Source organism: Coturnix japonica, chromosome 18, assembly GCF_054131305.1.
Source record: "Coturnix japonica strain WE chromosome 18, WE-NBRP24, whole genome shotgun sequence".
Lineage (NCBI taxonomy): Eukaryota > Metazoa > Chordata > Aves > Galliformes > Phasianidae > Coturnix > Coturnix japonica.
The window spans coordinates 6,189,219-6,209,719 of record NC_140680.1 but is presented as its reverse complement, the minus strand read 5'-3'; the positions used below and the strand labels follow the sequence as shown (position 1 = coordinate 6,209,719).

At 42.5% G+C, this 20,501-nt stretch overlaps 3 protein-coding genes and 1 long non-coding RNA gene across 10 annotated transcripts in view; 2 read left to right on the top strand and 2 right to left on the bottom strand.

Moving 5' to 3' along the window:
- Positions 1–322: 322 nt before the first annotated feature.
- Positions 323–14,580, bottom strand: PANK3 (pantothenate kinase 3). Its single transcript, XM_015875949.3, has 7 exons — positions 14,447–14,580; positions 12,161–12,513; positions 10,661–10,914; positions 9,883–10,059; positions 8,940–9,063; positions 7,154–7,279; positions 323–6,298 (listed from the first exon to the last, which is right to left on the bottom strand). The coding sequence occupies exons 1-7, from the start codon at positions 14,472–14,474 to the stop codon at positions 6,248–6,250; spliced, it is 1,113 nt and encodes a 370-aa protein (XP_015731435.1). The 5' UTR covers positions 14,475–14,580; the 3' UTR covers positions 323–6,247.
- Positions 14,538–16,005, top strand: LOC146757919 (uncharacterized). The gene is made up of 2 exons (XM_085518794.1): positions 14,538–15,006; positions 15,755–16,005. The coding sequence occupies exons 1-2, from the start codon at positions 14,538–14,540 to the stop codon at positions 15,769–15,771; spliced, it is 486 nt and encodes a 161-aa protein (XP_085374920.1). The 3' UTR covers positions 15,772–16,005.
- A 1-nt stretch (position 16,006) lies between these two features.
- Positions 16,007–20,501, bottom strand: part of SLIT3 (slit guidance ligand 3) — a 427,176-nt gene continuing 422,681 nt past the window's right edge. For 6 of the 7 annotated variants that reach the window (XM_085518791.1, XM_085518790.1, XM_085518786.1 and 3 more), the window contains exons 36-37: positions 20,069–20,277; positions 16,007–19,004 (exon numbers count right to left, since the gene is read on the bottom strand). In XM_085518791.1, coding sequence (XP_085374917.1) covers positions 18,766–19,004; positions 20,069–20,277 — 448 coding nt within the window. In that variant the 3' untranslated portion in view covers positions 16,007–18,765. Of the gene's footprint in view, positions 19,005–19,031; positions 19,154–20,068; positions 20,278–20,501 lie in introns of those variants that run through there. The other variant, XM_085518792.1, reaches the window with a different exon arrangement.
- Positions 17,574–19,882, top strand: LOC116654076 (uncharacterized). The gene is made up of 2 exons (XR_004308952.2): positions 17,574–17,766; positions 18,702–19,882. It is a non-coding gene; the product is annotated as an uncharacterized LOC116654076 (long non-coding RNA).

Below are 20,501 nucleotides of genomic sequence, written 5' to 3'. Positions count from 1 at the left end.
AAGACACACTGTATTTTATTCAGCAGGAAAATAGAATTCTGAGTCATCTGAGTCTATGTAACAATACATGCTCCCAAGTTCATTTGGAAGGCAAGCCGAAAATTATTTACGGCATGAAATGTTTTTAAAAACAAACTGAATTTAAGAAATATCAAGTAAATGCTCTTATTAGAGGAGAGGAAGTAAAGAGCATGATAACCACACAAGTCCCTTTCCTTGACATGAAGCATTATGCAATAACCTCAGTATCAACCATCTTAGCAACTCTGGGTGCTAAAGAAGGAAAAAAAACCCATCCAGAAACCCCACAAAGACCAACAAACAATTTCAAGTTATTTATTAGGAAAAGACAAAAGTACTGTTTCAACATTCATACAGAATGAATGCTAACAAAACCAGGAAAATGAACTGTAAAAAGTAGGCCCATCACAGAGGAGTTGGCTGATGACAAGGTAAATGAAATGCAAACTTCATTCATGCAAACAAGCAGTAAAGAGTTATTTACAGTTTTAATGGGATGGTTTACAGCCCTGGTCACATTTAAGGCGCAATGAACTTATTCAGTGACATAATAAAGGGTCTAATCTGTACATTCAATAATGAGAATCTATAAAAAGAAATAATTTAAACAATTTACAAGAGCTGCGTTACAGATGGCATAAAGGTATCATTTACAAGAGCTATATTAACAGGTGACACAAAGGTATTAATCTGTAATTTAGGAATAAAAATTTGTAGCACGTTTTTCTACCGCATCTTCAGGGTCAGAACAGTAAACAAGAAAGTGGAGACATAACATGAGTGCAATGTCATAGAATAAGGCAACTTAACCAAATGGCTCTTGAGAGAACTTCCATCCTACGAGGGGTTTGCATTTTACAGATCTGCCTGCTCATTTGCTAAGCATCAAAAACAAACACCTGAACAGAAGCAATTGGTCATTAGCAGGCATGACAGGACAGTCAATGGAAAAAATCAAATACTCAAGTGTTAAAATGCCCCAACTCATCAGAAATGTAGAAAAGCGCAGGTTATCAAAAGCCCTCTATATCCTATAACATCAATGCACTGATTTCCACGTTCTAGATGCTGTTAGTTTGCTATTTCTCAAAATATGAGCTCTCTAGTCTTACCATCATTGTTTGTACTGCACGGCCTGGAACTAACACACCTCCTCCAAAGTCTGTATTTACAATGCTCTCAAACTGATGCTAGAGGAGCGGTGAAACATCAGAAATTTATAGCATGGAGTAGCAACTGATAGACCATATTCCAGTTTATTTTACGGATGAGACTAATTAACACGTTTCATTTTGAATGGTATTTCTGCATCTCTTCAAAAACTTTCCCAAAGGCTAAAAGGAATGTCTGATTTTCTTGATGTTTTAGCAGAAAACAAATGCTGATGCTGTTCTAGTTGGTGCTATCTGCTTATAACAGGTACAATGAGAAAACAAACCTGAAGGTAACACTGAAATCCTGCAATGAAAATGATCTGTACCGTAATGCACACCTGGAATGTCAGGAGCCTTACAGAAAGCAGCACGGGAAGCTAAACCCTGTCTGTTTTAAGTCTCTCACAAGGACCAGGCTATACATACTTTATTTACAATTTCTATTTATAACTTTTCTCTTTCAACAAATGATGCAGCACCAGCAGGAATATGCAAAGTAGCACAACTGCGTTCCCCAAGCAGGAGGCCTTGAGGCCAAATCCTGCTCACTCATCTCCAACAGCCCCAACTTAAGAGAATTATCTGCTTCAGTAACTGAAGAGAGCAGGACTTGGCACTCAGTTATGCAGACTTAGACTGCTCCAACACATTCCATTAGCACACAAATAATTACAATTATATTACAGCATCTTTTGAGATGTTTTCACAAAGCGTGAAATACGTTTTTACAAATGTTTAATATATTTTGTACGTTTGAAGTAAACAAAAGTAACTAAACAGGCTTTTTTTGCGGACTTTAATACAAGGAATTAATAATATTCTATCTCAGATGGCAGAATACTGGCAATGTACTTTGGAACATATTAATAAAACTCAATGCAAGTGGACAATTATCCCTCCATGCTGCGCAACAAGGTGGGGTTTTTTCTTTCTCTCCCATGGTCACATCTGAGGACTTAAAATAATTTGTCCATTTTATCTACAATGATCTGAACTATTCTCCGTCTCACTGTGTTAAGTGTTAAATACTAAAACCAAAAAGTAACTAGATGTGTCAAGTGTCTTCCTAGCTCTGCACTGTAACCAGCAGGTCTTGGTCAAACACTTCCAGTCTGACCCACAGCATTTCTGGTTAGTTTTTACCCTAAGAACAGCTCTATTACACACTCATGTGTCTTGTAAGCTTATATAATAATAATAATTAGAAAAAGGATGTAGAAATCCCTGGCACTAGGAAAACATCGACAAGGAAAATAACTAACCTTGGGATATGTGCAAATGGACTTGGGATAAAAAGCTGACCAGCTAAACAGAACTACACTGATCCTGAGCTCTGTTCAGAACTCAAGCAAACTGTTGCCTCAGAATTAGAGCCAACCAGTTTCCAGATTGTGAATAGTGAAAGTGATGTTTAAACCGTGGTTTGAATGAATGTAGGCATTAGCATAAGTCAGACTGAATGTGTAAGGTATCATCTAGTCTTGAATAAGCAGAGACTTACTCCGGAATAATAAAATATACTGATTAGTCTCAGGTGTTAAAACCTCACTGTTATTCTGAAACGTTTAAGAATGAGAAGCTACTGCGACTTGCTTGAAAGCAGAAATTTCCTGAAGACCTACACTGGATAGAGACAAAGTGTTAGTAATGAATCCTTAAAGTCAATATAATCACCTAGCAAACATACTACCAACTCAAATGCAGACATCTCACAGTACTACTGAAGGAACATTTACTCCACTATGAGAAGCCAGAACTGAACTTTTGTTGCTAACTTTCATGTTGAGAGTAAGTGTGGCATGGAAGGAATGAGATCCTGCTGTCCCAGCTCTGAAATACAAAAGTATTCTATGATGGGTTAGTACAATCACACAGGTGCTTGCTCACCCATAGGGAAAGACAGGCAAAGATCCTCAGAAGGTACAGCAAACACCCAAATATGTTTTAATATCTGGACCAAACTAGACAACTGTACCAATGTTGCTTTTCTCTGGACTGTTAACTTTGAGTCTTAATAAGAAAAAGAAATTGAATAAATTGAAGTAGTATTTACAATTAAACCTCCGCTAAGATATGTTCACTCAAGTTTACTAAGTTTTCAAAGTGGATTGTAGAAAAAGTTCTCTTTTTGTTCAAGCTGCTGTTACCCCATGTAGAACTGGAACAGTGAATGAGGTTAAGTTTAGCAGCTATACCAACCTGGGATAGTTTCATATCAAAAATTTCTTTGGCCAGAAAAAAAATATATTAAATACCTTTTCTCATCTGGATAAAAACCAGTACAATTTTTAGGGAGATACAGATAGAATAAAACTGTGCGTTGAATAGTTAAAAAGATCAAACAGAAGTGCGAAGGCACTACCCCAAGGTAAGGGCTATGGAGATGGGCAGCCCAAAAGCTGACACAGTTTTCCTGGCATCTCTAGCTACACTGGATTGAAGGGATCATCTCCATGGCTGATAAAATTATCTGATAAGCAACACTGGTCAAAAAGTCACACAGATTAAGTAGTACCATCAAAATTGGCATTATATGAACAACTTAAAAGGCACTTGCATGGCTGATTGAGTTGAAAGCAATTACACGTTCCAAATGAGTTTTATGTTTTGCTTTAGAAGGATCAGACAGCCTTCCTTTAGAGCAGTTCTACTTGAGAAAAGGAGCCCTGAGAAAACCCCAGATGTCCTCTGCTGTTGTACACTGAATCAACTCGCTCTGCAGCAGCTTGAAACTGTTAGCTTTGAGGAAGAGAAATATCAAGCATGAAAGTAAACTGCAAAGACTGGTGAAAAGCAACTTACTTCAGGTATTTGTATAAAAGATACAAGCCTTTTCAACCAATTTAGAAAAGAATTTAGGTAAGACGATTTTAAGGCTTATCTTGCAACCATTTGTGAAGCCCAACATTACTGGTGGTGGTAGAGCCAACCTTTGGAGACTCCAGTAACAAGTTCTGAGTTGAGAGAAAATGAGACAAACCAAAAGAAAATCTTGAAAACTTGGGAGGAATGAAGTAACAATTGTGCTGATAAAACAAGCAGAAGGAAGCAATTGGTTTTTCTGCAAGCTCAAGGGAAGGAAACTAGAGGTAGAGCACGCCTTTCCATTCTCACAGTAGTTTCCATAGAGTGCTGCTATTATTGAATTTATTCCATAGTTGCCCAATTAACCTTAAAGATGTATTTATGTCATATCAGTTTCAAATGGTTTAAATTAGCCACGGTCATGGTCATTAAGTAACCACCTTTCCCACATGTGCTCCTTGTTAAACATGATACTTCCAATTACTGCTTCAGTAACAGCATGAGAAGTGAAGATGCAATAAATAGTTCAAAGGAACTATTTTTAAGCAAGCTGTAGTGTGCCTCAAAATACTTTGCTTTGCAAGGAAAATAAATTTTCCAGGAGGCCGTCAAAACATTCAGAAACGTGACATGAGCAGTAAGAAAAGCAGCAGCAGATGAGCTATATCTGGGCTTAACAAAGCAGCCACTCTACGTTACAGCACTCTTAAAGGAAGGCAGTTTGTTTCCTTTTTAAAAGCAACACAGAAAGAACAACAACAAAACCCCGTGCAATGTTATGACGGGGCACTGAAATTAAATGAAGGACAACTGAAAACTGCACATTGAGCTGTCAAACATACCTTGTGTGTGTGTCTATGAATACAATGCAGCCATGCTGTGAAATACTTGAGCAATTATTAGTCCTTAAAACATATTAAAACCCAACACAAGCGTGTTCTACTTTGGTTGCTCCTCATGCACTTATAGGAAACCACATCAAAATCAAATCATAAACTTGAGTGTTTTTTTAGTCCACAAAGATTCAAATAGCTAACGACTGTATAATCTCCTTTCAAACCTATGATCTCATGCCCTGCCTCAGGAATATGCTTATTACAATAACAATAATCTGAAAAGTACACAGGAAAAATATTGAAAGATCAGTTCCAGAGTTTATCCCAAGGCCACAGTTTGATGAACGGTTCCATACTGTGAGTGCACCACATATTGTACTTCTAGTACTGCAATACAACCTCTGATGCTGCCCTCAACTTTCAGAGCACAAACCCTCAAATCCAAAAGCAACCAAGTAATCTTCCATGTTGAACATCTAATTAGAGTCTGATTAACTCACAAAATTGCAGAGAAATCAGCTTTTCAGTACAATACAATGGCAGAGAAAACTTCCAAATCTCCATATAGATGAGCCAAAGCATCAGAATTGTAATGTTCCATTTTCAGTCCACCTTATGAGGGTTTAACTCTCACAGGCTTTGTGGTGCCCATAATACAGCTTATGATGTACGATGTCAGAATTTATGAGGCACCAAGAAAACCCCCCAGAATAGATGGCATTATTTTTGGAAGTCATATCCTGGTGGGGAAATAAATCAGGTAAACCTTCAAATAAGCAAAGAAGGCAGGTAGGTGTATTCACAAGACCTTTAAAATATCAACTGCTTACTCTGCTGCTTTGGCTGATTTTCTGCTTTTACTCTTCCCACCGAAAAACAGAGCATTAATAATACTTCCATTACACATAAAAAGAGCATAATTACTATTGCCACAGTGGGAAACAATTGCCTACAGTCTCCTCATTTTGTTGATACTTCCATACTGTTTTTAAGGTTGTGTACTCAAGGGAAATTGTGCTCATGCTGAAGTAAAGCCAATAAAAATCGTTTTTTGTTCAGTGATATACAAAACAAATAGGCTTAAAGCCTCAGGAGGAAACCGGCAATATTTTAGTATAGAGCACTTGGAGGGATGGCATTCCTTCTTCCAGAAGCTTGTTTTCCAAGGATGTATCGCATACTGGAAGTTCAATAATGGCTACACGAATTAATGAACACAAATGATATCCCCAAATATTTTACTTTTGAATGCCCAAAGGAGTAAAAAACGGCTTTCTTAGAACGGCAATATTCAGTAGCTCATCACTTTTTCAATTTAAAAAGTTACAGAAAATCTGTTATTTCCTTTCCCCCTCCCCAGATTTAGTTCCCATTGCCAAAAATAAGTGTCATCCAGGTGGAAAATAGTTCAGTGTAGTGACCTCTTGTATCTCAACTGAAATTAGGCAGCCCAAGAAGAGCACCAACAGCTCCAAAGTAGCCCTGTTCAAAACAAACACAAATTTCAGGGTCAATCATGACATCATCCACTTTAATTCACATATTTAAGTAAGAACAACATCCACTTAGTATATTATCCGTCACATTTCTTTTTAGAGCTTTATGAAACAAATATTTTACCTTTATTACCAAGCTATTACTGCAGGCAGCAGCATGAAGTCCGACCACTGTCAGTCTCACAATAAGCTACAAGTGGAAGTGTTGTGAGAACTGACCAAAGAGGTACAAATCTGATTGTGGCATATCTACAGACCAGCAAATTGAGGACAAAGATTGCCACCCCTTGCCAAGAAGCTGTATATCCCAGCTGTCAGACCTCCGACTAACACCAACTGCCTGTATGTTAACCAACACGGTTCATATCTTTCAGCATTACACACTGATGTAACTTCAGAAGCTACTGCAAAGCAGATGAGAGAGAGAGCAGAAACACTAGAAGAAAAGAGTAACAGGTATCTGTGGTAGCATGAAAGCAGTCTTGATAGAAAATACTTAAGGACTTTCAGGACTGCTCAAGTTTAATTGAGAACAAACTACTACAAACCCAAACAAAAAAACAAGAAAAGGCTGCTGAATCCTTGTGCAAATCTTCACATTTCTTGTACCTCCCCAAATAGATCTGCAGCATGAACAAAGATGGCCCACACAGACTGAAGTACTTCCTTGCCTGGCTGAAAGAGCTGCTCCCACAGAATCAATGCAGTTTGAGAAATCCTGTCTGATTTTCAGCATTTACTCAACTGTCTCAGGAAATCACACCTAAGTGTGTAGCTGCTGAATAAAGGCACTTTTGATTAGTGGAAAAACAATACATCACATCAACGTAGTACAGCATACCTCATGTTCTAGGAACAAGGCCTTCAGCTGGCCTTTCGACCAGTAATCCAGTGCATATGCAAGAAGCTTCATTGACAAAGTATTCACACGTAAAAAATTGCCAACAAACACAACTCTATTTATTTTCTGAAAAGAAGAGAAGAACAGCAAAGGATTAAGTCTTTCCACTGCTCAACACAGCAGCTATGAAACAACACTATCTCCAGCAAGAAACCTGTTCCACAATTAGAACACCTGTGGAGAAAGAACAGTCCAACATTCAAGAATTAAAGCTCTCAAACTTACAGAGCAGCACCTGTGTTTCAAAGTATGTGAGTATTCTCTGTAACTAAGCCAAAGAACCAGCCAGACCAGAAGTGAAATTAAATGGTAGAGAAGACTCAGTGCCTTCATAGCCCTGTACAATGCTGCTTGATCCATATGCAACAAGGCAGCACTGTAAAGAAGCCGAAGGCAGCAAGACAGATGTTCTGTTCATCTTCAGACCACAATATACGTCAGAGTAAGATAAGGCTAAGACATATACACTGCAAACAAACTGTGAATTTTAATCAAATTAAATATAGGGATGTAAAAAACACATGCTTTTCCCCATTCACTGAAATACATCTGACATTAAAAGTCAGCAAAAATAAACACTGATTTAATTATATGAGAGTGAGAACCAAGGAAAACTTAATTGCATTAAGGGTGTTGGATGAACACTTGTATCCAGGCCGTGACAAAAACCAGTATGGCAACTCCACAAGCAGTCAGAAGACTAATATGCCACCATTTTTTGCTATCCTGATTAGTTCATAGTGAAGACAAGAACATGCTGTTAAGGTAAACTGATCAGCTTATAGATGAAATAAGAACAAAATCAATTTCCCTCTTTGCATATAATCAGCTCAAGATATTAGTCCGTTGATCTACATCAACGAAATCTCCTATGTAAAATGATGACAGCAGCTAAGAAGGCTAAGAGGTTTCTAAGACTATTACCCCACAGATTTTAAGCAGAGCTTTAAACAGAGTTGCTCACAGACTTACCTAAGAAAGCTGTTACTAAACCTCACCTCGTTTAAAGTTTGTTGATAATTATCGAGGAAATCTCTGGTGTTTAGACACTCTAAATACATTCTATGTTTAAATTCAGTATTCTTTCACAGGTCTATGCAAGCTGTATTAAACTGAGCTTTGAGAAATTGAAGATGGCAAGAAACCATGTCTGTACCAAGCGCTAAGGAGACAGGTGTCAAAACAATTCAAAGTCTCATGTTAGTAAAAATTAAAAGCAATGTTTAACAAAAAGTAAGGCATTTTGTGAGCTTTTATTAAAGAATAATTTCAGCTTGAAGGAGCTGCTGGAAGTCATCAGCTACAACCAACCACTTAAAGCAAGTCTCAAGTTGCTCAAGGTGGCGTCTCCAAGTCCATGTTTCAGTGCTAACACCAATCAGATTTCCCTTTGCTGCAAACTGTGACCACTTCCTCCCATCCTCCTACTGTGCATGGCTGTAATTTGTTCTTTCCTACACCTCTAGATTGCGAGGGTCACTACAGCCTCTTTACAGGCTTGCTCCAGACTCCTCAGTGTGTGCTTCAGTGCTGGAAGACTAACGTAAGCCTTCTACAGAGACTGCCAAAATATTACAAACCAATTCTGAGTTCTTTACTACACAAATATGTTTGTTTCATTTGAGAACACATGTAAAGGCTTGAAAAGATGCATCGTTTTGGCAGTTATTTAATCTGAAAACAAATACTAGAACTATAATAATAATAATCTTCCCTGAAAGTTTACCTCATTTACTGCACACATCCGGGCAATGGACCCGATGTTATTGGTGATGGTGACCAATATGGCTCTGGCAAGATCTTCTTTGCTAACAGTCTCTCTCTTCTCTTTGTAGATCATATTCCCAAAACTAGAACAAGAGAAAAAAAACAGTAAATACAAAGTGACCTGAGTCCACTCGAAGTAATTACAGAACACGGTTTTTATGCTACAATACAACTTATGCCTCATATTTGTTTGCAAGAAGCTATCTTTCACATCCTTATTATATACAGTAATTTGTAACACTGCAACTAACACTACAGCAGGTGTATTTATTCCTTTATACTGAAGGGCTGTTACAGTAACAACTCCCAGCAAAATCCTAGTATGCAGCTGACTTTCACAAAGAATCACATACAGCACAAAGTAGCCTTATCCTTCTGCAAAGCTACTCTGCACTCCTAGGCACTGTAAATGAAGTCAGTGCCCAAGTCTGACTGATGAACACTCCAGCTTCTCTCACTTGCTTCCTCACTCACAGTATGTACCCAGTCCTCTCTTCTGAACACGGAAAGAAATCAGAGATGAGCTTAACTTATGAATCCTCTGGAACCAAACAGTGAACAGAATAATATATAGGTTGTACAAATGCAGAGATCTAAATCTGAACATACTCATTACTACCTGCAGTAGATCATTTCTCATGAATTAAAAAAAATGGAGACTCCACAGCTACACATTTTACTACTGTGTCAGATCTAAGACAGGTCAGAGTCAGAAACGTTTTTAATATGATTCTCCTCAATTTAGAGCAAGTGTAACTTGATTACAGTAAGATTTGAAAAAAGAAGTTTGCTTTACACGAACAGTTTAAGCCCTATATTTGAAACTGCATCACTTCAGTCAGACAAGAAGAGAGGGAAAAATTAAAACCTAAAAACATAATGAGCAAGAAACTGTTCCTTACCTGGATGCTACAGCCCATCCTGGCAAGCCAAATCTTTCATAGTCTCCCCCATAGATATCTCGAACCAGCTTGTCAGCATGTGTGCTGTCTCCTTTGGATGCCATTTCCAAAGCTTCTTCAAAACTTTCACAGCCTGTCAACAAACTGCATAAACCAAGGAAGGTTCCTCCACCTAGACTAATAAAGAAAAACAGCTGCTTTTAAATACTGCTTTATCATCAGAGACTATGTCTGACTAACAAAACAAAGCACGTGAAGCAAGACACCAAGTTGCCTCCCCTTCTGTTCAAGGTTCACTACATTAACAGTTATTACTCAGCACTTATGTAAGAAACTTACAAGAAGCTAACTGTGCAAGAAGAGCTAACAAATAGGCAAAAAAGTATCAAAACATCTGCTGGAAGATGCAATCAGAGAAGGGAATATCCTGAAAAGCCATCAGACCACTGGCTGATCCTTGACTGTTTCCAGTAAAACACACATACTTATTCTTCTGTAGAACAAGAGAAGAGGATTCAAAACTTAAGACATCAACTATAAAACTCACCATGGAGCAGTTCTAGCAGCTACCAGTAAATAAGACATGGGCTACATCTCCAGAACATAAAACATAACAGAAATACGGATAAGGGCTGCAGTGAATGCAGCTGCAAATTAAAGGTACGCATTTTCAGTACTGCAGAGAAGGAGGAGAAAGCCAGGGAGAGAAGAAAAATGCTGAAAGCAGAAGGTGCACTGTTCCATTGGGTAATTACCCCAGTGTGGGAATTTAAGTTACCTTGTTCCAGTTACTCTCTTATAGTTGTCTTTGGAATGAACCGATAAAATACTGACTCCTGAACCAATGTTAACAACCAGCAGTGGATACGGGTCATCCAGGTTAAAAGGCATCTTCTGGCATCGCTCAGGTTCTGAGGCATTTTCAAAGTAATAGCACTCTGCCTGGCCATTGAAGCTGACAGAGTCTATGTACAGCAAGCCTTTGACAAGGCAGTCAAGCTCGTCCAGTTTGTGCAGCTGGAGGTTTCCAATCTGTGTTTAAAAAATAAAAAAGACAGTGTCAATCTGTTCAAACATTACTCAAATATGCCACAACTCATCAATATATTTGGACTGCTTAACTTCAAGAAGCTGTCTCAGATGGCTAATTCAGAAACTTCTGGTCTGCTACAGAGCCAATGAAGATCTCAAAAGGTAAACTCTGAATATCTCCATCAGCAAATCAGTCTATAAATGTAGGTCTCAAAATCACCCTGCAGGCCCCATCACGTGTCACACTGGTGAAACCTGCACATCTCCACATCAACCCAATGCTTGTGGGCTCGCTCTCACCTCAGAAGGGAAAGCGTTACACCAACATATCAGCAGATAAAAGCTTGAGATAAACACCTAAATAGCATCCTACCATTATCACATCTTTAATAGCGCACTAAGGATTATTAAAAAAAACAAACAACAAAACAACACAGAGAAATGGTGAGAAATTCTGTAGGATATTGGGGTGCACCTCTGAATGGCATGAGCTCACTTTCAGACAGCAGCCTGGGTGCAGATCAGGGAGCACAACCATCTGGGTTGCATGCCACTGACCAACACCACCAGTACCAGATGACAACAATTCCAGACTGCCAGCCCCCCTCTCTTCCCATAGCTCAATTCAGCTTTTCTGCTTGTGAGGCTTCACTTTTGAGCAGACCAGAGACTGCTCCAACAAAATACTTCCGTGGAGTTTTAGATAATGAAGCAGTTTTGCTCCACTACAAGAGATCTGCAGCCACTCCGAAATCAGGATGTGTTGTACTAGATACCACAATGAGACCCGCAGCCATGAACAACTGCCTTCAGACAGAAACTGCATCTAAACAAATAAACCCTTCTGATTGTCAGAGGAGCAGCCAAAACACATAAAAAAATTCCAGACTCCTCTGTTGCTGAAAACGATTGCCTTATAGATAGTCACTTTGTCAAAATACACCTGTTAACACCAAACCGCTATCATCACAAACTGCATGAGAAAGAAAACCCAAACCTCAGTGGTTTAAGCATTATCCCATCAGGAAAAAAACCAAACCACGGATTAGAAAAAGGCTGTTCTCCAAAAAGGTACCTGTACCTTTATGTCAGCAACCATATTGCTAAACAACCACGTTAATGACTGAACAAATAAACTAACAGTTCAGACTCTGAGCACTCCCTTGTGTCTTTCCAAACCCTGCTTGTTCCAACCTGCCATCAGCAATGCCTCCCGCAGCAGCAGGAGGGAAAGGCAGCTACCTACTGTGCGAAAGTCTTCTTCAAACTTGTAAGCGCCGCCTCCTGTGGCACAGAGCACCGTATGCAGCGTCGAGAAGTTTTTATCCCTTCCCATTTGGATAAAAGTAGGCAGATCATGAGTCGGAAATCGAATAAAGTGCAAGTTTCCTCTCCGACCGAAAATCGTTAAGTCTTTCAGCTCCAGGTGGACATCCCGAATGCCCGTGGATCCATAGGCTACGTTGGAAGTCAGATACTTGCGGATGCTCTTCAAGCTTTCGACTTCCTCCTGCTCCTCCTCCGCAGTGATATCAATAGGTTCAAAATAGGCAAGTTTCACCAAGGTTCCCCCAATGTCCATTCCAAACCATGGGAATGCTGCGGAGATAAGGGACAGGTCAGCTTTGTGAGGAAGAATAAAGCAGTACACTGTACTTTTTAACAAGGAAGAACAAAAATTCTTATAGGAACAGAGAATCAGCACCACTCTGAGCAAAGGTACAACAGAACAACGAGGAACTCTACTCACACATTCAAATGCTGCTCAATAAACACCCCCCAAACCACACAACATCCTCCGTGCTCATTCAAACGAGAGATTTGACTATTTTTTCTGCTCTGATAACGAAGGATTAACACAACCTTTATTCCTAAAGTTGTTGCTAGGCCATATTTTAGCATAAAAACTGCTGTGAGAAAGCCAGGTTAGATACTGTAACTGACAGCAGTGGCAGGACACAGTCACCCTCTAAGTTAACTTCTCTTGCTCGCACCACATGTTCCTCCAGCTGATAGGAAAACATGACTTAAGATGCCCCATTTATGAAGAGAGCTGTTCACAGATCCCACTGATGCTACAATTGACAAGTTACAATTCTAAGCGTAGAAACTTTGCTTTGTATTATATAAATGACAGAAAAAGGTTTATTAAGAATTACAAGCAAGGCATCTAGGTTCCATTCCCTCTGCTGTACTAGGTAGGAAGGGAGAACTGCAATAGGCCAATGCTCAGGCCAATGCTGTGGGATGTTTTCTCTCTAGTCAGATCTCAGGCAATGGCAGTTCTGCAGGATGCTTTGCTCTCGTATTTATCGCCTGCACCCCAAATAACCTTTGGAAGTTCCTCTTACAAGAGCCAATCATTCTTCCTCATATGGACTTCCCTGGAAGAACAACCATGAAAGCGCTTGTTGGGAAGGACCTGTGAGGTCACCTCGACCAGCCTCATTCACACTAACAGGAACTGCCTGGGCAATGTTAACTAAAGGCTTAACTACAGCTTGTCTTGCCAACGCTTTAAAACCTCTTAAATTCTTCAAGAACACTCCAATGATGGAGAGTTCATAACCTCTTCTAATGTTACATCAACTACCCAATAGAAGCTCTTCCCAATTTGAACTCCTGCTGTCCTCCTTTCTATCTATCACTTCCCAACTCCTTCAAAGGAAATTTAAACAACCCTTTGCCATCCTCTCTCAAGAGAGCCCACAGCACAGCCAACTTCCACAAACTCAGCTGCATTTCTGACAAGTTTATCTTCACAACAACGCAGCATAACCAGCATTATTGAGGTGAAGGCTTTTAAGGGAGGACCACAACAAGGTGCCTGGGCACTGGATTGACATCAGGAATGTAAACATAGTAGATGCCTCCAGCCTCCCCGCCCCTATCCTAGTACAAACCCAGCACTGAGTCACTCTGGTTACACTCACTTTCACAGCACAGAACAACACAGGTGAAAGCAGAGCCAGGCAGAGGCAATTTCTCAGCTCTGCTCTGCAGGCTCCTATCAACATGCCTATGATCTGCTCAGCAATGGTCAGCTGCTCTGCCCCACGTCACATTGAGCTCTGATCACTTCCTCTAAGAGGAAAACACCTACTCTACAGTTCTACCGAGAGGAGCCTCTGGCTGTTATAAAGCACCTGGTTACAAACTATCTGGCTAAAAGGGTATTATGAACCCAACTCAGCTTTCAGGTTCATTTGAGCACAGACCCCAAGCTCCACCGCAGTGCTTCTGTAGGCCTGCTCCATCTCAGGCACCAGCCGTGTGACCGAGGAGGAGCAGAGATCTGTGCGATGACTCCGAAGTTCACTGCCTAAGGAACTAATCGCAGTCAGTTCTCTCCAAAAGCCCCCCGACCTCAGATACTTTACAACATGATGGGCCGAACAGCCCATCCTCGCCCTGCAACCAACCATGCACTGCTCATTCCCATCACGCCAACCCAGCCCCGAGGTTTAAAGCCTCTATTAGAGAAAAACAAACACCCTCCGGACGCCACATCCCCTCGTTTCGCAGCCCTTACACGGCTTCTTGGCATCCTTGATCTTCATGGCGCGGCACAGCTCCGCCGGTTGCGGGGCGGTGTGGCGCGGTGCGGCCCTGCCCCTCTCCTGATGGGGCGGGAGCGGCGCAGCGGGGCCGGGCCTCGCTCTCCCGATGCGGGTTCAGGAGCTGCGGCCGAACCGGGCCCCGCACGGCGCCTCGCCCCGCGCCGGCATCGGCTGCCGGGCGGAGGGCCCGGCCTCTCGAGGAGGCCGCGGCGGCGGCGGCGGCGGCAGCGGAGCGGAGCCCTCCGGCACAAGATGGCGGCCGGGCCCGGGCAGCCGCCGCCGCGCCACACAATGGGGCCGAGCGGCGCCGCGCCTCCCGCCCCGCGATGCCGCAGCCACCAGCCCGCCACGCCCCGCGACACGCACGGGAACCGCGGCCCGCCCTCAGCTGCCGTCACCCCACGGCCCTGCAGCCAATCACACGGCGATGTGTCTGCTGCGGGACAGCGCTGCCATGGCGCCGTGCTGCGGCGGGATGACGGGCCGGGCGGCTGCGGGCACAGGACACAGGACACAGGGCACAGGACACAGGGTACAGGATACAGGATAAAGGGCACAGGACACAGGGCACAGGACACAGGATAAAGGGCACAGGGCACAGGACACAGGGCACAGGACACAGGACACAGGGTACAGGACACAGGGTACAGGGCACAGGATAAAGGGCACAGGACACAGGACACAGGACACAGGGTACAGGGCACAGGACACAGGGCACAGGACACAGGATAAAGGGCACAGGACACAGGACACATGTCACAGGACACTGGACACAGGGTACAGGGCACAGGACACAGGGCGCAAGACACAGGGACACAGGGCACAGGGCACAGGGCGGGCTGTGCGCTGCGGGATGTGTTGGGGCTGCTGGGAGCCCTGATGTGCTGCCGGGTCTGTGCCCTGCCTTGTCAATATCGTACAGTTCTCCCATCCATTTTCATACCGCCTCCATTACTGCATGCTGCAATGTCCGAACCCGCACAGCTCGCCCCGAAGACTTCTCAGTGCTGAGCTGTTTCCCAGGGCAGCTCAGTGCGTGGCACAGATGAGCACTCACACCTTCCTCTCATTTCGGTACCTCTGGAAACTCCGCTGTTTCCAAGCAGGGGAAGTTCTGCCGTGGTTTCTCTGTTGCGACAGAACGTGTAACCGAAGCTTTAAACACCAGCTCTATGATTTGAAACAAGCGTTTCAGAACAAGGTTTCAGCTTCACCGAGTGCAGACTTCATGTCTTATCTGCCTCGTGGTCATTCTTGTGTGTTTTCCTGTTTCATACCAGGCAGTTTCCAATGGTGATGCTAAGGACACAACCCTGCTCTGGTTAAACACCTACTGACATTAAGCCAGTGTGATGAAATATGTTATAGTAATAGTAATAGTCTCGTGCGGGTTGGAAGGGACCTAATGAATGTTCCTTCATTCTGTCATTTCACCTTCTCTGAGCTGCTTCACTGCTGTTAAGCTCCCAAACTCCAAATGGACCCTCAGCACCTCGAATGGAGAGAGAAATAACCCGCACCACAACATAAGGTATGTTACAATCTTCCATAACCCAACAATTTATTTAAACTTACATCACAATGAGAATTGATTAATAAAATACATCAGTTCACACCAGTCTGCATTGCCGGATTTTAAGGGTTAGCATCTTTCTTCACTTTATATTAAAACTTTATAGAGGTAAAAGCTCCCGTGCTGTACCCACAGCGGTTGAAATCCATTGTAACGTTATGCAGGTTACAGAGGAGCTTTCAGAGCTAATTACACTTCAGTTAACCTCACATTTTTTGGCACATCTGAATGCTTTTTATTTTCTTCTTAGCATAAAATAGTTCTGTAGCAAGTCATAGAATCATTGACATAAAGCATCACTATCCAATGACAAGTGCTGCCGAAAAGCATACAAAAATTGCATCATTTGGTTACAAAATAGGTATTTCTTTATCCCAACGCTTCGCATCGAGATGCTGTGATAGAAAAGGGCTGGGAACGAGGCCAGCTGAGCTGCTGCTGGTCCCTCTGCTGCAAAGCATTGGTTAAACGAATCCCAGAGTGATCAGCAACAAGGTATTGATGGCTGTTGCCTTGCCAGTCAAGGTCATTCCTCTAAAGCACCCCCAGGCAGGTGTGAGGCCACAAGTACACCTTAACTTCTCTCTCATATGCGCTGCTGCTCATGAAACAAAGCAAACAAATGCGTGGTTAGTGTTCAAGAGGAGCAGCATTTCTGCAGGCCTTGGCTGCAAGTTGTGGAGCAGACAGCAGCCTTGTAACCACTGCCCAACTGAATGCTTCTGCACAGCAGAACAGCAGCAGCTCCTTCAGAAATGAACGTGCATTATGTTAATGTTAATGAAACACCCATGGCAGTGGTGTGCAGGCACATCTCTGTGCAGCCAGCTGCAGTTCTCTGCGTGACTGTAAGTTTGGCTGATTTCTGTTGTACACCATGAAGCTGCTTTGGGAATCTGACACAATGCTCAAAATAAAAAGGAGTCCAGGGTGTTTGCCAGCAGAGTTAGTTCTCCCATGGCTCTTGAACCGTACTGTTTCAATCAGACTTTGGCATATTAACTGAGCTGGAATGTCTGTGGTGATACCACCAAGTGTTCCCCAAAAGGGGATTCTGGCTGCTAAAGTCACCTCTGACTTTACCTCCCTTAGAGAAATTGAAGAAAGCACTGCAATACTTTGTTAAGCCAGGGAAAGAAGGAAATTACACTGCTAATGGAACAGTTACAGATAGAGATGTTTGAAATTGATAGTAAGAGAAAATTCAAAGTATCTGTGATACTCTTTGCATGTACCTACTGACCCTGAAAGGCAGCCCTGCCAAAAACCCTCCAAAAATCAAACTTCCTCCCCAAGAGTCACTTTTTGTTCCACATTCACAGTGAGAATTTATCCCTGCATTGACTTTGCTTCCTATTCAGCATTTGCTCTGAACGCAGCTGAAGTTACTGGGAGCCCTTTGGGAGAAACAAGTGCAGGATATATAAAATAGTGCAGATGGAAAAGCTTTGGCTGGATTGGTCAGTCTGCACCAAATGTGAGAATGGAACGTGATGTAGCTATGAATGTCTCCTGTCCCTATGCAGAGAAGAGAGTGCTGCTAAGATCAACAAATATTGGCTGTATAACTCCACAAGGACATAGTGCAACTTCTGCTCATTCAAAAAGCTGTGGAAAGGCAGCCAGCTGCTTGGTATCGGTGCTGATGAACAGGCAGCTACAGACCAGCTTACAACCATGTCTGAAGTGACAGTGAGAGTCAAAGCCATTTTGCCTCAGGTACGTTCTGGCACCTGCACCACTTTCACGTTCTTTATGACCTTTGCACGTTACAATGTCAAGGCATGGCAAATTTAGTAGCAGTGCATTCCTTATATTTCATATACAAAAAAAGGGCTCAAGGCTCGGAGCAAGAAGGCACAAACCTGGGAAATAACATAGCTGAGGAATTAACACAAAACTATTACGTCATTTATTAGGCAGTACTTAGCACTTATTTCACGTTTTGCCCCCAAATTTCCCAAAGCAACATATATTTCTTTCCCTTTGTCCCCTTCTTTTGGATAAAGCTGCCTGTGCTCTATAGATACAGTTGCTGAAGGATATATTGTGAACACAGATACATACAACATACACAGCAAAAATGTATTATAGCATTACAATAGTCAGACAACGTTGTTAGCCTTAAGCTACGGCAGTGCTTATAGGGAACCAGTTCAAGAATATCAAGCAGAGCCACTGTACAGGACCAAAGCAGCATCGGCAGTGTTAGGCAGAGCAGGGGACCGAGGGGAGGCTGCTCAGGGTGTGTGGGCAGGCAGGTGGCTGTCAGTGGGGATCCGCTTTGGCACCAGACCCAGCCCACAGCCCAGGTGATTTCTTCAGCCCGTATCAATTCCGCAGCAGGTCCTTGGAACACCTTTACATCTGTCTGTTGTGCATACATATAAAGTCCCCCCCCTACATCTCTCCTGTTAGGCTATGTCTTCTTTATATAATTTTTTTAAATTTTAACTTTTTAATTTTTTTTTTCTTACAACTGTTAAAAAAGCTTCATGGTAAAAATAACTCACTATATGATACATATACCCAAAGTGGTGCGATACTTTATATAATAAAAGATGAAAATAGTCACTTTCCATAATAAAAATAAGTTCTATTTTTTGTTTATTTTACAATATACTTAATAATTCTTTTCTTCTTCACTCTGAAAGTAAATAGGTCCCATTTTGATAGCACTTCTGAGTCGATTAAAGTGGCGAGAAGCTGGAGAATGGCTTATGAGCACTTTGAGCAGCCGCACTCCACGTGTCTCTCCAGTTCCTCTGTGAAGGTGGAGCCATCCACGCACTGGAAGAAGTATTTCCTCCTTTTGCTCCGCAGTGGGACGCAGCACTGCCCGCTGCTGCAGCTGCCATGGCATTCCATGCGGGGCACTTTGGAGGCGGTGACGCACGTCGTGTAGCCCTGCTGCTTACGGACCACTTCTCGAATGATCTCCCCTTGGCAGAGATTCTCTGATAAGACAATGGAGGTGTCAAGGAAGCCACGTGGTAACCATTTTGCTAGATATTCCCCACACATCAGCAGACAGCCCCATGCATGCAATGATACTCAGGGCAAGCAGATGCCATGAGCAGAACTGTAATCTTTTACTGCTTTGTACCTGCCATCAAAACACAGCTTGTGTTACACAAATGTGCAATATCCGGCACAAGGCAGAGGCCACGCAGGCCTGATGGCTTTGATCAGCAGTTCTGGGAGTGCTTTAATGAATGCTGAGTGTTGAATCCTGCAACGCTCCTGCAAAACGCAGGTTAGTTTTACTGTGTCTGTTTCACAGGATCAGAGGTCAGCCTGCTCTGTGTGACACCAGCCATCTAGGGTACCTGAAAATGCTTATGCTGGTCACTGTCACAGGCAGATCCATTTTAGTGAGACTGCACCTGATCTGTATAATTTGGAAAGTCTGTTGTTCACAGAAGAGGGACAACAATAATACAAAGCAACTCCTTCCTTCTGTACAGGAAGGAATGAAGGCAGAAGGGATGAAGTTAGAGCTCACAGAATTACCAGTGAGTGTTTTCAGCTCAGGGCAGAAGAGGCGCATCCCAGTGTGAGCTGTGGGATGTCCCCGGAAAGCTGCCCAGCTGCACCAGCAGGAGTGAGCTGGGAATCTTCACTGCCACTTCAGACAGGACCTGCTGCCTCTAGTCCCTTGTCTTGTTCTCTACGAAAGCCCACGTGTAACACCTCCTTTCCCAGCACTGCGGACTGATCACTGTTCAGGGAAAGCCTCACAGCAGCATCCCCTTTAAACATCCTTACAGAATCTTGAAAGCAGCAAACCTTGAGGATTCAGGAGACAGAGAATAAAACCCTTTCTACAGATGGACATATGCTTAGATTGTAGTGGCTCTTTTCTCCTCCCTAAGTCACTCTATAAAGGCCAACTTACCTTTATCTTTCTTATTATTTGCCATTTACTCCCAAATATAAGTTACATGGAAGAGAGGTGAAAAGAAAGACATAAAACAGAAGCATAGCAGACCAACATCCTGGTCCTTGTGGCCAAGCATACCTCTGTCACAGTGGTCTCCGCTATAGTTGGGGTCACATTCACAGTAGGGTTCCCCATGCTCAGAAATCTTACACTGCCCATGGTTGCATTTCAAAATCCTGCAGGGGTTCGAGGAGTTGTTCTTCTTGTCACAGTACATGCCTGTGTAGCCTTCCATGCATTTACAGGTGTAAGCAACGTTGGCTGCCATGCACTTCCCATGCAGACACCTGGAGAAAGAGAAGTGTTTAGATGCTGAAGTTCCTCTTCCCAGGGATGTTTACATTTGCATTTGGCATTTCTGCCTATTTAAACCCAAGGCAGTAATCCAATAAATAGCAGATCAGTGCCAAACACTGAAGAAACTGTCCAATCACAACAGCCTCATTTGGGTCTCTGAAGGTTTGTTGACTTCAGTATTCCCAGCTTCAGTCTGTAATCTATCAGATGCTTC

Coding starts and splice junctions, on each gene's coding strand:
- LOC146757919 (XM_085518794.1), top strand. CDS start 14,538: ATGGGGCGGGAGCGGCGCAGCGGGGCCGGGCCTCGCTCTCCCGATGCG.
- PANK3 (XM_015875949.3), bottom strand. CDS start 14,474: ATGAAGATCAAGGATGCCAAGAAGCCGT. Junction 10,915..12,160: donor TTGAAGAAGACTTTCGCACA/GTAGGTAGCTGC, acceptor TTTTAAACACAG/ATTGGAAACCTCCAGCTGCA. Junction 10,060..10,660: donor AAGAGAGTAACTGGAACAAG/GTAACTTAAATT, acceptor TTTCTTTATTAG/TCTAGGTGGAGGAACCTTCC.